The sequence below is a fragment of the Acipenser ruthenus genome, chromosome 16 (assembly GCF_902713425.1).
Source record: "Acipenser ruthenus chromosome 16, fAciRut3.2 maternal haplotype, whole genome shotgun sequence".
Classification (NCBI taxonomy): Eukaryota; Metazoa; Chordata; class Actinopteri; order Acipenseriformes; family Acipenseridae; genus Acipenser; species Acipenser ruthenus.
In genome coordinates, this window is record NC_081204.1 from 32,447,455 (window position 1) to 32,461,201 (window position 13,747).

The 13,747-nt window shown below is 40.7% G+C and overlaps 1 protein-coding gene across 2 annotated transcripts in view; it reads right to left on the reverse strand.

Annotated features, from left to right (window-relative positions):
* LOC117412171 (teneurin-1-like) overlaps positions 1–13,747 on the reverse strand; it is a 159,877-nt gene that overhangs the window by 27,218 nt on the left and 118,912 nt on the right. For both annotated transcript variants that reach the window (XM_058989491.1, XM_058989490.1), the window contains exons 15-22: positions 12,330–12,546; positions 11,016–11,135; positions 9,401–9,662; positions 7,818–8,085; positions 7,309–7,452; positions 6,779–7,028; positions 6,464–6,484; positions 5,087–5,319 (exon numbers count right to left, since the gene is read on the reverse strand). In XM_058989491.1, coding sequence (XP_058845474.1) covers positions 5,087–5,319; positions 6,464–6,484; positions 6,779–7,028; positions 7,309–7,452; positions 7,818–8,085; positions 9,401–9,662; positions 11,016–11,135; positions 12,330–12,546 — 1,515 coding nt within the window. The remainder of the gene's footprint in view (positions 1–5,086; positions 5,320–6,463; positions 6,485–6,778; positions 7,029–7,308; positions 7,453–7,817; positions 8,086–9,400; positions 9,663–11,015; positions 11,136–12,329; positions 12,547–13,747) is intronic.

Consider the following 13,747-nt stretch of genomic DNA (forward strand, 5'->3'; position numbering starts at 1 on the left):
GTCATTTGAAACAAGAGGAAGGGTGTTAGGGAAGGATAAGGTATTTAACAGTTCTTGGAATCTAGCATTACAAGAATGGGATTAAAGTCCACTGGAGTCTGGGAAGCTGTTCTCATTATGGTAATTACAATATAGACACTGAATGAAACCCGGTGCCTCTAAGACAGAATTAAAGAAATGACAGGTTCAAGGGTTTTTAACAATATTCATACATTTGCATTATTACAAAAATTGTAGGTTTTAGTACCTGATGCCATTTCCACTCAACTCTGGGCTCAGCTGACTAATTAATAATATTGTCTAGGACGGTTATCTACTTATTGGTCAACATCTGAACCTAGATCCTACAAAGACGTGGCCTACAAGTAACACCCTCATACTCTGCCCTTTCTGTCTCGTACAGATTCAGACTCACTAAGTATGGTATACATACCAAAATGATGGTGTGCATTGTAGCTCTTATAAGCTCCCTCGCCTTTGCTGAGGGTTCATCAGCACCGCTCGAGTATCTGCATTCATGGATGATTGCTCCAGCCATGTATGCCTTCTCATTAAAATAGCAGTGGCAGCTTTCGTGTCACTGTATGCTGATTGAAACTGTGACTCTGAAACATTCATGACCTCTTCAGTGACTGCACAGAAAGCTCCTGTCCCCCAGGGAGAAGGTTTAGCATGATGTTTCCTGATTTCTGGACCCCCCTGAGGTGCTGGTAATTGGCCATATAAACTAAACAGATGAAAACTTGTCACCGAGTGCAAAGCGTCATACAAATACGTTTATTTTTCTTCACGGATTCATGTCAGGGTAAGTAGCAAAATCTCAGTCCCTAAAAACATGTTCTCAAGAAATAGCAGACTCAAACAGACTGGAAATAGAGGGAATCATTTGTACAGGTTTCTTCTTCATGAGAACTGGTATGTTTATGATTTTGCGTGAATGTAGTACCAGGTTCTGGAAGGAGCTTTGCTATCAAACACTGAGACCGTATTTCTGTCATCCTCTATAAATATTTCATAGGCATACTGTCGATGCAAATAATGGGATTCTTGGCAGCAAGACCCAGTAGTTGGATGCCTTGGTTTTTACTTTTAATTGCCGCTGGTTCTTGGTTCTCCGGCAGTTAGAACAAGGAATTTCTGGGTTTTATTATAGTGAAATCTTCTAAGAGACTAAGTATACCAATTAAACTGGAAGTTAAAGAGTGCATGTCAGTGCGCATCATAAATTCTCCATTTAATTAGTTATGGCAGACTAAAAACATGCATACTGCAGGTACCTAATGTGCAGACAGCAAGTGAAATTCTCTTACAGGCATCAAAACATGACTGATTCAAATAAGAAATCAAAAGCAACGGCTCCAAACCCGCAGCTCTATTATTTTAAATTGCTGGTAAACTAAAATAGAGGCCTGAGTAAATCAACTTTACACAGAACACAGTTTACAGCTCAAGAGAATATACATTACGTACTGCAGGAACATTGCTTAGTGTCTTATCTGAGGGTGTACCAGTCCTGGGTTATGTACCTTCTGCATGATATAACCCTAACCCTTTTCTGATACAATTGTGTACTTACATACATTGTACAAATAGATTTACACATTAAGTACATTGCAACTATGCATAATAACATTGTCATTATGTGTAAGTACACATATATTTACTAAGTAGCTACTATGTAAATACACAGTAATTAGAGACACAATGTAAAGTGTTACCTATAGTTCTATAAATATGATTTTATTCAGTAGTACTTATAAAAACAGCAAATTAAACAACATTAGTTACTACGCTAACACTCTCCAATACATTTAAAAAATGAAAAGTCTTTTTTTTCATCCAGTTTAGCAAACAAATTAGAATTTGTTCTCCATCAATTATGACTGTTGACAGGTTGATAAAGAAGGACTGGCGAATGCTGTGACAGTGACTGAGCACAGCCTAAAATCCTGCCAGCACTGTTAATTGATTCACTGCTTGAGTTAGCAAATAACACGTAAGTTCTCCTCCATTCTCGCTGGTGTTACTGTAAGTAAAAGTAAATCCAGCTTTGTTTGGATTCTGAATGCATGACATTTATTTTTCCACAAGCAAGTGAGAGGAAAGAAAAAGTATTGAAATGTCAATATGCAGTAGTGGGTATTTTAACACACACTACATCTGCATGAATAATAATGTATTTATGGGACTTTAATGAATAACACTGCTTTAGTTTGCTATTCTCGCAGTTAACATACAATTAACTTACACTGCTTAAGCAAGACAAGTGGGCTGTATTGTATCTGTAGGAATAATTATGGCAAATGTGTTTTTACACTTAACCTATTTTTGTTTCATCTTTAAATAATACCCGTAGAATCTGTTAAGGAAAGTGACAGTGGAAAAAACGTGATAATGGATTTTACTTTGGTGTGAACTCTTGTCTTTAGTCAAAAATACTTTGCAAAACTATTTAATTCACTGTTCAGTTGAATAAAAGAAGAAGTAGCTTTTAAATGTAATGCACTTCCTCCCCAGGCATGGCTACAGAATACCCCTGATATATATATTTTACTTTACAACCTTGTTCACAAGTGCATATCCGAATTCTGCATACTGCTCCTCATCAATGTCAGACTGCATGTCATCTCAGACATACTAAACCTGGGTAAGAGCTCCCAAAGGATCTACTTTGTGCAACATGGTTTTCAAGCAACTCACAATATGCAGTATGGCTTTGAATAAATGCAGGGAAACATAAGAGGGCGGCTGATGTTGTGATTTCCTTTAAAAAAAAAAAGACCACTTCAGCGCATTTCAGGTTCAGCGCACCGCACACAAAAAATAAAACATGCTGTTGACTGTCTAGTTATTTATTTTAAATACAGGAATGTATGCATTAAAAAAAAAAAAACAGAGTGAAAATATAACCTCAAAGGGAGACTGTACAATCTTAATAAATCAGACCTCACAGGCTCTCCTCTCAAAGTGTTTTTAAAATTTTATTTCTGCAGACTGCAATTCACTACTGTTGTTTGAAAACAACACTAGATGTTGCAAAACTAGCAACACATATAATTTAGCGCTTCTCAAGATGTTTGTTTCTTGTTTTGTAACACTGGAGGGAGTTACAGACAACAGGTTTAGAACAGGCACCTGTATCTTCAAATAAAAGGTACAGTGAATTGACCCTGTCTCTTTGCTTTATTACCTTAGGCTTCATTTCCAGTGAGCCGCCAGGTAGTCTTGACACATATCCAATATTATGGAAAGGGAGAGTACACTAACAACACTGCATCAATATCATATAGACTTACAGCAAAGAAATGATGGAGCCAAGCTGCTGATTACTAATTGTATTAACGTCAGTAGGGTATAGGCATTACAATATGCTGGTTAGACTGCAATCTGAAACACAATGCTCATGGGATATCACCATCCATCAGGTCTCCAACAGTGTGTGTACCTGTGCAAGAGTATTTATCGGAGGAAGGTCTTATCTTCCCGGCCAAAACACTGTAACCAGTAACGACAGCCGCATTGCTCCAAAAACGTTTCTGCTTTTCTGTTATTCACGGTGCTTAATAACATACACAGAACTGTGTGTTGTGCAGGAAGATATGTGGATTTAAGCCCTGCTGTGTTTGTTGCAGCACAGTATTTGGCTTGGGTCAGTGATAGGGGGTTCTGGAAAAGAGCTTTGCAGAACGGGGGACTCGGAGATGCAGTGTGTTATCACCTGATAAAGGCATTAGTCTTCCACCTTTGGGCCACGTGCAGTCCAGGCGGACTTAACCAAGTCATTTCTGTCTAAAGTAGGCCAGCGGGATGTGAGCTAAGCTGGTTTCCACCCGGCTCTGAGCAGATAACAGGTCTACATGACAAAAGCTCTTAACTGTTGGATTCTAAATCAGTAGTCTGTCCTCGCACAGTATCTGGCTGCAAAGGAAAATACACACTCAACTCTCTGGCACCATTAATTGCACCTTATTGGTCTCCTTACCATGTCACCAGTTCAGTTGCTTGTTATCCAAGACAACCCTAAAAACAATGATTGAACATCAAAGCTGTGTAACTGAAGATTCGGAGAACATAAGTACTTTCTCTATTCTATGCAGCAAACAGTCTAAAAATAATCACACAGCAACCATTTGGACATTCCTTCTAGTCTGATGAAATATTAATCAAGTTGTCTAAAAGGGATTCACAATAAGATTTGTTTTGTTTCGTTTTCCCAAATAGCCTCAGCACAACTGAGGAAGTAGTCCTTCTATCTAAAATCTTTAATTACAGCAGCTTTCCTACATTAATTAGCTGTCAGAAAAAGAAAAAAAATACTTATTAGCTCTATACGTATGTCATTAAAAAAATATTCGTGACTGCCTGTTGAATTTTTAAAAGCAATTAAACAATTTTTGAGTCACAGTCTTTAAGAGTCATGTATAGGAACAACTAAAAAGAGAGGCAGGGGTTGTGGCCAACACACCAGGAAGAAGGATTTCATACTGAATGTCTACACTGTAGTTCCAACAGGACAGTGCAGTATCTCTGAAGCCTGCCGCTCCCTTAACACAATTTGCTGAGCTGTTGCTTGATTCAGCATTTCTAGGCATACTTGCCAAAAGGTTGAGGTTTTATCTTCCAAAATACAGATGAAAGAATGACCGAAGGAACTCAGGATGAGCAACTCTCTCTGAGAGTCATGCCCCATGAACATGTGCCTCATCTAGCCCTTCATTTCCAGCCCCACCATCTGATTGAACCTGACCCATACCATTGTAGATGTTTTCCTGACTCTAGGTTTTACCTCGCTGTACTCTATTGTTTTTGAGCTGGGCGACTTCACACGGTGCACTAAATTAGATTAGCACGACATTACTTCTGCTCCCCGCAGCGTGAGCTTATCAGATTCTCAATGCAGTAATGTATCCTGCACCGACCCTCAGCCTTTTACAGCGTAGCAGTTGACTCTATCTTTCAAACAATGCACGTGTTACTACACATAACATGGCTTAACCTTTACAGAAGAATGCAAGGGTTCTTCTGCAAGTCTCAGAATGTAATGCCTTGAACCCTGTAAGCAGTGCCGATGCTGAGATTGACTTACCTCTTGGATTGTTGAGAGAAGCTTCAGATGCCTTTCCGCCATCCCCGCAATGGCTCTGGTCAAAGGGAAGGCACTGGTCACCAGTCCCTGCCACCACTTCGAAGTTCTTGGCAAGGTCCTTGGGTTCAGTGAGGGACTTGACCCTCAATATCTTTCTGCTGCTTGTATCGGACAGGTACAGGGATTCATTGACTGGGTCCACAGCCAAGTAGTACTTATGAGCTGGGCTGGTGCTGGATGTGCAACAGAAAAGTGGCAAATTAACATTTTGAGCCCACTTGTTTCTTAATCTTAGTCTTTGAAGACAGAAGAACCTAGTTACAAGGTCGGTTTTACAATGATCTCAGTACATTCAAATCCTGATATCTTCTATAAATTTTTTTTCTTGTCTCACGGAGCGCTTTTGTATTATGGAAGCCTCCCTCAACACATTTACATTATTTCCAAAAATACTTAGGACTCATCTATAAATAAGTTTCTGCAGGGATCAATGTAATGCGAGTGCAAGCTGCCATCGATTGATCTGAAGTCATGTTTCCTTGAGGAGATTTTGACTTGCGATTGATACAAGGCTTGGAAGCCTCCATGTTGATTTACACATGCTAATTTGTAACTGGAGCTGAGTGGCTGAACATTAAAAGAAGCTTCAGAACTGATACTTCTCACAAAAACGTTTCAGCTCAGACAGTCTCACAATCTGAAGACGTCTGATTCTACACTGACTCAGAATTCCCTGATCCATTGTCCAAAGACCTTGCCATACCCTAAAAATGAATCAGACAAGCACGTCGAATGATTTTAAAATGGCAAAGGCTGCTGCGTACAATCCAGATCGGCTCTTGTGAAAGTCTTGAGTGCAGAAGTATGAGTGGTGAACCTGTAACCTGATTGACAGCCTATATATGACTGAGTAAGGGTTTTGATAAATACCCCTTTTGCTCTGATGCCTCATTGAGTGGCTTAGTCCTGGGCTTTACGTCTCAGCAGTTGCCCAGCTATTTTATCTCCCATCATAAAATATGATGTTTTTAGTACTTCTTAGTATAAATATGGCAATCTGTGCGGTTTGCTAAAAGGATTCCTAAGTAATGGAGACGACTTATATGTATGGTATATAAGATACGGCATTGTTTTTGTGTTGGCTCCTCATACCACGCAGAAATATACAGTAGAGCCTTTATGGCTGATGGATCGTGTTGCAATGAAATACAATTGAGAAAAAAACTATACTTTTTATTGATGTGCAACTGAAGTTGCTGTATGGATTGCATTACCATGCACTTCATGTTCTCTGGTGGTTCACGGAAGCTATTAGGGAACATTCATGTAAATGGATGCATACTTTCTGTTACATCAGTAAAAGAGCTATTCACATACCTGTGTCTTGTGTCTCTGTTTCTGAAGATCAGTGATGAATATAAGGGAAAAGGAAAAAAAAAAGATATATATTTAGGAATGTAGACCGCTGTAGACGGCAATATCAAAGAATGAAGTTAATTAGAACTCAAGAGGGGCAAGCAAATAGCAAATACAAAGGCATTAGGCTAAATCAAGAGATAACTTATTTGTAGGAAAGAGAGCAGTTCAATTAGCGTTTCTCGCTGGTTTTATTGTTACAATTATTTTATTCCTCTAACTGTTTCTAAATGTATAAGCCATTCTTCCACAGTGAAAATCAAATACACACCATACCTCAGCTCTAAAATGGTGACAGCATAGCCAGATGGAAGTATCCTCCTGACGAAATTAAAGTCTCCGACATAGACACTGCTATCGGGGCCACAGGCCACCGCGATAGGAGCAAATAGCTTGCTTCCTTGGACAGGACCATTGCAGTTCGGGCAGGGAATACTGCGATGGTAGCCATTACCCATGACTGTGGTGATGACTGGAGGCTGCTGGGAAATGAAGACGTTCTCTCCGTTGCCTTTGTGCAAAATCCCTGGAAATTAAAAAGCACAAACGTATAAATATAGTCAAACTAGAATGAACCAAGCCCCTTAATACTCTGACCATTATGTACGTCTAGAACTTAGCAATAGCATGTCATTAGTCTGCAAAGCCTGTGTGTCACAATGGTTTTAGAAAAATAAAGTACCTGTTTAGTGCAGTATCAGAAACAGATGACTTCTGATGCTGAGGTACACATGATTCCAGAGATCAAGGGTGTCTCTCAGCAACAGCATTCGCTCATTATAGATATCCAATTGATCAGGACTTACCGCTCTGCAGGTTCAGGATGTGATGTTTGTCCAAAGACCACCCTCCCAGATTGGATGCATCCATCTCAAAGCCCTGCAAGAGGGCAGTCCTCTTCTCCCACACAATGAAGTCAGGGCATGCTTCATATTCATACCCGACTGACACTGAAAGATACAGAACCGTGAAGAGTGTTCAGCTGATCTGTGAGCATGTTTCCAGGATGGCTCTATAGCCATGGGCGCTGCTTGACAATCAATACCAGCCTTGGAAACTGTTCAAAGCAATGAATAGTTTTAATATGTGGTTTTCCACATGCATCATTGATATTGTTATGGGTTAGGCTCCTGTTACCCATCTGTGATTGCAAAGGTTGCATCTACACACGCACAGCACTACGGGGTGATCATTTGTAAGGTGCAGCAATTAGATACTGAAGCTCTTCATCATCCTGAGGCTTTTGACTGCATAACAACATTCACTTTTGCTTTATTTGTTTCTAACAAAGAGCAAGTTGAACTCAGCGACATACCTATTGCTTCAGTCAGCCCGGACACCTTCTGCCCATAGATATCGGTCTTGTTCCAGGCGAAGGTGAAGGTCAGGTTGGGGGTGGCTGGGAACCATCTCTGAAGAAGGCGTCCCTCGATGGCAGCTGTCAGATGCACCTTGGCGAGCCCCGTAGGCACCAGCGAGTGCGTGAGGATAATCCTCAGTAGGGATTTGTAGCCAGGGGTGCGAGTGCTCAGGTAGCTGAGCTTCACAAAGCTGCCAGGGATGGTGATCTCCTCTTGCACAGCCTGCAAGGTACAAAGAGTTCATCCATTTCAACAGTTTTAAAGGAAAGCATAGGGGGAATATTTGTTCTTTGCTCTCAGCATTGAGCAGTTAACATGTATGTTCCTCTAGCTAACAAACACTGGTCAGATACGCGTGACTGTAGTTACTACAGTAATCGATATTTAACTGGTCACTACATAAAGATACAGAGAGTATAAAATCAATGTCAAACAAAACCATTTCTTTAGTCATTTATTTTCTTCTCCTGAGAGGAGTTCAGGCAGATTTAGATTGGGGGCCCAAATCCAGGTTCATCCTTATTGATTCATTTCAAACGTTAATGTGATTCCAGTAGCAGTGGCATTACACCCTGTCAGTGAGAAAAGCGCACCAGAATAATCGGATACCTCCCTGTCCTCCCGGTATAACTCCTCTTTTATTACTGTCAAGGCATTTCCCTCACTTCAACCTGCACAATATCCCTGTAGAGCTCACCTCAAAGTGCAAAATACGGAATATTAACCTGATGTTAAAGGCTCTTTTCAAGACAATTACAAGTGTGAAATTATTTTACTGAAGTATGCGCTAAGTGAAAATTGAAATTCTCCTTTATAACAAAGGGTGAAAATACAGAACACTTGTTCCGTTTAAAAAAATTATAATTACACAATGATTTAGTACAAGACTCGACAGTACATGACATATACCATACTAATTACAAGTATTCCAAGGAGATTCACAGGCCAAAAGCTGCTCTGCAGAGTAAATACAAGCCTGATCAGAAAATATATGCCTTAATGTTATCCGCCTTGCCATGGACTTTTTAATCAAGAAAAAGGGATGACAAGAACACTCTTGTTTACTGGTGTGACTGGGTGGAGAAAGGGATGACAAGAACACTCTCGTTTACTGGTGTGACAGGGCGGAGGCTGGGAGCGGAACTGTGGCCACGCACACCATAAGCGGGTGTCTTACCCTCTATCACAAAGAGCCGGGCTCGTCTGCATTCGTGGTAATAGAGATTTTGACCTCATCGTATCCCACGACAGGGTCTTTAAATACACTAGTCTAAACCTACCTGTGGATAAGTACAATAGGAGTAAGCAGCACAGGTACAAAGAGTAATGATCAACGTTTCAGTTCTGAGTGGTTTTTGTTAGCATGGAAACCGTTTTTCAAGTTGCCTACTCATGCATTACTATTACATACATGTGAACAGGTATGATTACAGTGCTGAACATACTTCAGGTCAAATCACGGTTTAGATTGAAACTGAACGAGTCAAATGAGATGTGGTCTTAAGAAGGCTTGACTATGTTGATAAATATGCATTACCTGCAGTTCAGGGACAGCTGGGCCTCTTTCAGAACAGGATCCTGCGAATATGGTCAGCGGGGAAGGCAGAACGACCGGGTAGGGGCTGATGAAGTTGCTAACATCACAAGTCAGCTCTGCAGTCTCCACTCTCGTCATGATGACCTTGTCCACCACAACAAACTGGTTCCATGGCAACCAGAGAGTCCGTCTTTCCGTGATGAAGGGAGCGCGCTCAAAAATCAGGGTGACGGAAATCCCTCCAACAGCCACCAGATCGAAACTAAAAAGAACCAAGATGTATACACAGGTTTTCATCTGATAATAAAGCACACATGGCTAACTACAGACTTAACAACTGAGCAGGTGTTTTACTTGAAGAAGAGTACGAAAGCCGTTTCAATCTGAAATCTGGGTCTGTTCAATACATGCAGTCTCTCCACTACAATGTCTGTAGTCCAGAAGTTCACAATCCATGATCTTCTTTTTGACAATCGAGACTGGGAAAAGAATTGATGAATGCTACAAATGTGTTGATAGTTTATTCTTGGCAGAAAATACAACTGCAGATGGTGGTGCTGACCATGAATAAGATATCAATGCCCCCTGGGTTCGAAACAGTGGAACTACTATCAAATCAAGTAAATGCCAAACTCTGCTTATCAACAGCGCACAACAAAAAACAGCCATTAGACTGAGCGTGAGCATTGTGGGCCCTCTGTTCTTTACTTGTCTGGTTTTATCTAAAAATCATTTTTGGCAGCATCATACCAATAATGTTGTCAGGAAACAATGAAAACAGGTGATAGTCATCATTGGATAAATGCACCAGCGCTGAAGGAAGCAGTTCCCATGGTGCACAATTCTGGTTTCCAAACACCCTTGCCATCAAGCCATACTCAACGCCAAACACATGCCCAAATATTTTCCATTACTATACTTAGTACTCAATGTGGTTCACACAATAAGATGCTTTTACAATTACTGGAATATTGTTTCAGAGGTTATAAACAGTGCACCATATATGTCTAAATGGGGTAGTCTGTCTTAACAAATGGGATAAAAAAAAAAACATGCTAGAATATCTCATCACACAGCTGACAAAATAGATAAACAAATCTCTCTGTCCCCTGCATAACTGATTGTCTTTAAAGTGTGGTTTACTGTCAGCTTTGACTGCGTCTTTAATTGTTCCATGCACTGTCAATCAATCAATCAATCAATCAATCAATCAATCAAATTTATTTTGTATAGCACCTTTCATGCCAAGGCATCCCAAAGCGCAAAATTGCAAATATGCAAATTGCTGCTGAATAAAACGTATATCAGCTATCATATTTATATATCGCAAAAAACAAACAGCTTCCGTTTAGACCTACTGCTGGAATCACATAAATAGTTTACTTCTTCAAAATGAGTCTCTCACAGACTAAACAAAAATAAATACTCGATTTGGTTGCAGTCTGAATTAAGGATGAAGGACAACTTCCTGATTTCATTGAAGGGCATGTAATGTGCAGGCTCACAAGCCAGACATCCCACTTCTTATTAATCCAATAACTAAGCAGGGAGGGGTTTATCAGAGTGTGCAATGGGGCTGGAAGGATAAGAGGGAGATAGAGAGCGTCCCTCCTACCTGCCGTCCTGTCGGCTGATGGTGTATCCATAATCAGCATGGCGGAGGAAGCTGACATTGACGCCAACCAGGGGAGTCCCGTCCACAGCGACCACCTGACCACGGATCACACAGGCTCGGCTGCAGACAATCGAAAAGGTTACAGTAATAAATAAACCGTTATATTATTAATAATAATAATACTGTTGGCCCTATTCACTAAGCTTTTCAAAGACAAATCGTCCCTGACTGTTGTCAGCTTCTTCGGCAAAAGTTTAGAAAACTTCCATGAGTATCAACCTGAGTAATACATGGAATGAGTTTGAGTTTTGTTAATAGGGTCTTACATATCTGAAGTAGAATAGTATGTGAGAGGCAGAACACCAGCGACGGTTAATGTAAGAAGATGCTTAACTTTAAATCACACACAATAATTAATCACATGCAGCACTTCAAGGGTCCCACAAAAGACTTCTGGGAAATCTTGGAATGGCATCTACAGTATGTATATTTTACTAGATATGGGATTTTGTTTTTAAAGTCAATTTTTTCGGACTAAAATACAGTTTGACACTCCAATTTTATTTGATTCATGAAAATAGATTCTGGAAACAAAAAAAACAAACATTGCTTATGAGTCTGCGCTTAATTCAGTGCAGCTGAGCGGTTTCAGCATGAACAGAACACCTTGCGGATAGACCAATAACAAGCAGAAATGAGTCATTATACCTGGGAAATGATACCTGGGAATAGATCTTCCCTCAGAGCAGAAATTATTATTATTGTTGTTCTAGCTCATTGTATGAAGAGTGGGTTCATGGTATTAAACTAAGGCTGAAGCCAAGCGGTGGATCATGGATGGGAGATGCCTGTATGTCTCTATTCAAATACCACATGGTCTGTCTTACACAAGGCATAGACCATACCCTTAACAAGGGTCACGTAACACCCCATAACGGGCCACCTATTCCATACGTGATGATCTCATTGAATCAGTGGAGGCACTTCACTAGCAGGCACTGGTCTGACTGAAGCGATTGACTGGATAGTTTCTAATGTGAAGTCAATCTTACAGAAAGAAATCAATCATACATATTTATAGTGGGCAGAATTCAAATGTGACTGGAACCCACACAATAGGACTTCTACTACGACTACTACTCCGACTACTAATAATAATAATAATAAAACACAACAGTGAAATAAAAAATGATGCACATAATAATAATAATACATCTGTCAACATCACCTATCAGTGATCCGCTGGCAGTGAAATGGTTGTTTTATAGGGAGATAGGGGGGTTTGTAACCTGTGGCTCCTTCAATGAAACGCACCTGCTGTCAAAGGGGACATCCCCGGGGAGGACGTGCGTGCTGTCCCTGCCGATGAGGAATCGGGTTCTCTGGAAGAACAGCCGTGGGGGGAGCTGGGCGAAGGGCGGCTGGCTCTGCTGGATGAGGTCGAGGGGGTCAGGGGAGCCCTGACAGAGAGGCCCGCTGTAACAGCTGGCCTGCTGGCAGCAATCAGGATCAACACAGTCCATCAGACCATCTGAAAACAAACAGACAGGGTCAGCACGGGCAGTTTACAGAGGGACCATCTACAGGAGCCTAGCAACTACAGCTAATGAGACTCTCCCCCACATGTATACTGTATCTGGTCTCCTTCGCTATTTCATGGCTTTGAATTGCCAGCAGTGGGAACAGAAACTGTGCAATTAGAAAGCATGCATTTTTAAACCCAGCGGATTGTCTCGTGTGACCTGTTCCACATATAAGATCAACCACTAAGACTTCATCTGTTCCTCTTTGTCTTTCTCTACTGATTTAATGAATAAATAATGAAACAAATAATGAAACCAAATCTTCAGCAGTATGAAATGTAATGTACAACTTTGGAAATTATGATGATGTTTCCAAGAGGCCTGCCACATTCCAATGACTTTGTTTCTGCTGGAATGCAATGTTTTTTGTGATAGCTGTTGAAAAAGATAACCTTACGCTCCTAATCCAACATCCAATTACTTTTATACAACACCAGTGAGTTCGTAATTCAGCAGAGACCCATACTTAATGGTAACTACGCCCGTAGGGTTTTGGCTTGTTTGTTAGGATTGCAGTGAAAATTAGGACTTTATCATGTGCTGAATAACCAGATTTGAGGTCAAAGCTGCCAGGGGACAAAGACCAATTATAACTTAGCCAGATGAGATGTATTTACATTTCTGTAAACTTTATTGTGGGCCCCGTAAGAAAACTTATGGAAGCGCTAATGGGTTCTCCAGAGACGCTCTTCCGTCTTTGTGTTTTTACTCAGAACCTCTGAATCAATGTCCACCTGCACCTTTGTCATTATTTAGAACCACAAGGGGGGCTTACCCAGCACGCAAACGCTCAGTTGAAGAAGCCAGGGCATTCAGATTGATCGCTACAGCTGAGAAATCTACTGATCATAAATGAACGAGCACTCGGTAAAAGGTTTTTGCCTTGCAGCAAGGTTTTGAATTCCATCCCAAGCTCCCCATGCTTGGAAAGCATTTACAAGGAAACAGCTGTCCTCTTCCATGTGACAAATCAACCAGGGTGACCATTAGCCCTGAATTCTGCTCTTTTGACTTAGGCTAAATAATTTCTAGCTGGCAGGCATGGATTTCCAACTCTAGTATTTCTTCCAAAATCCTACTTGAGATCATTCAGGCAGCCTTTTGTTTTTTTCTTCAAAATACAACAGCAGAGACTCTGAGAGCCAAGGG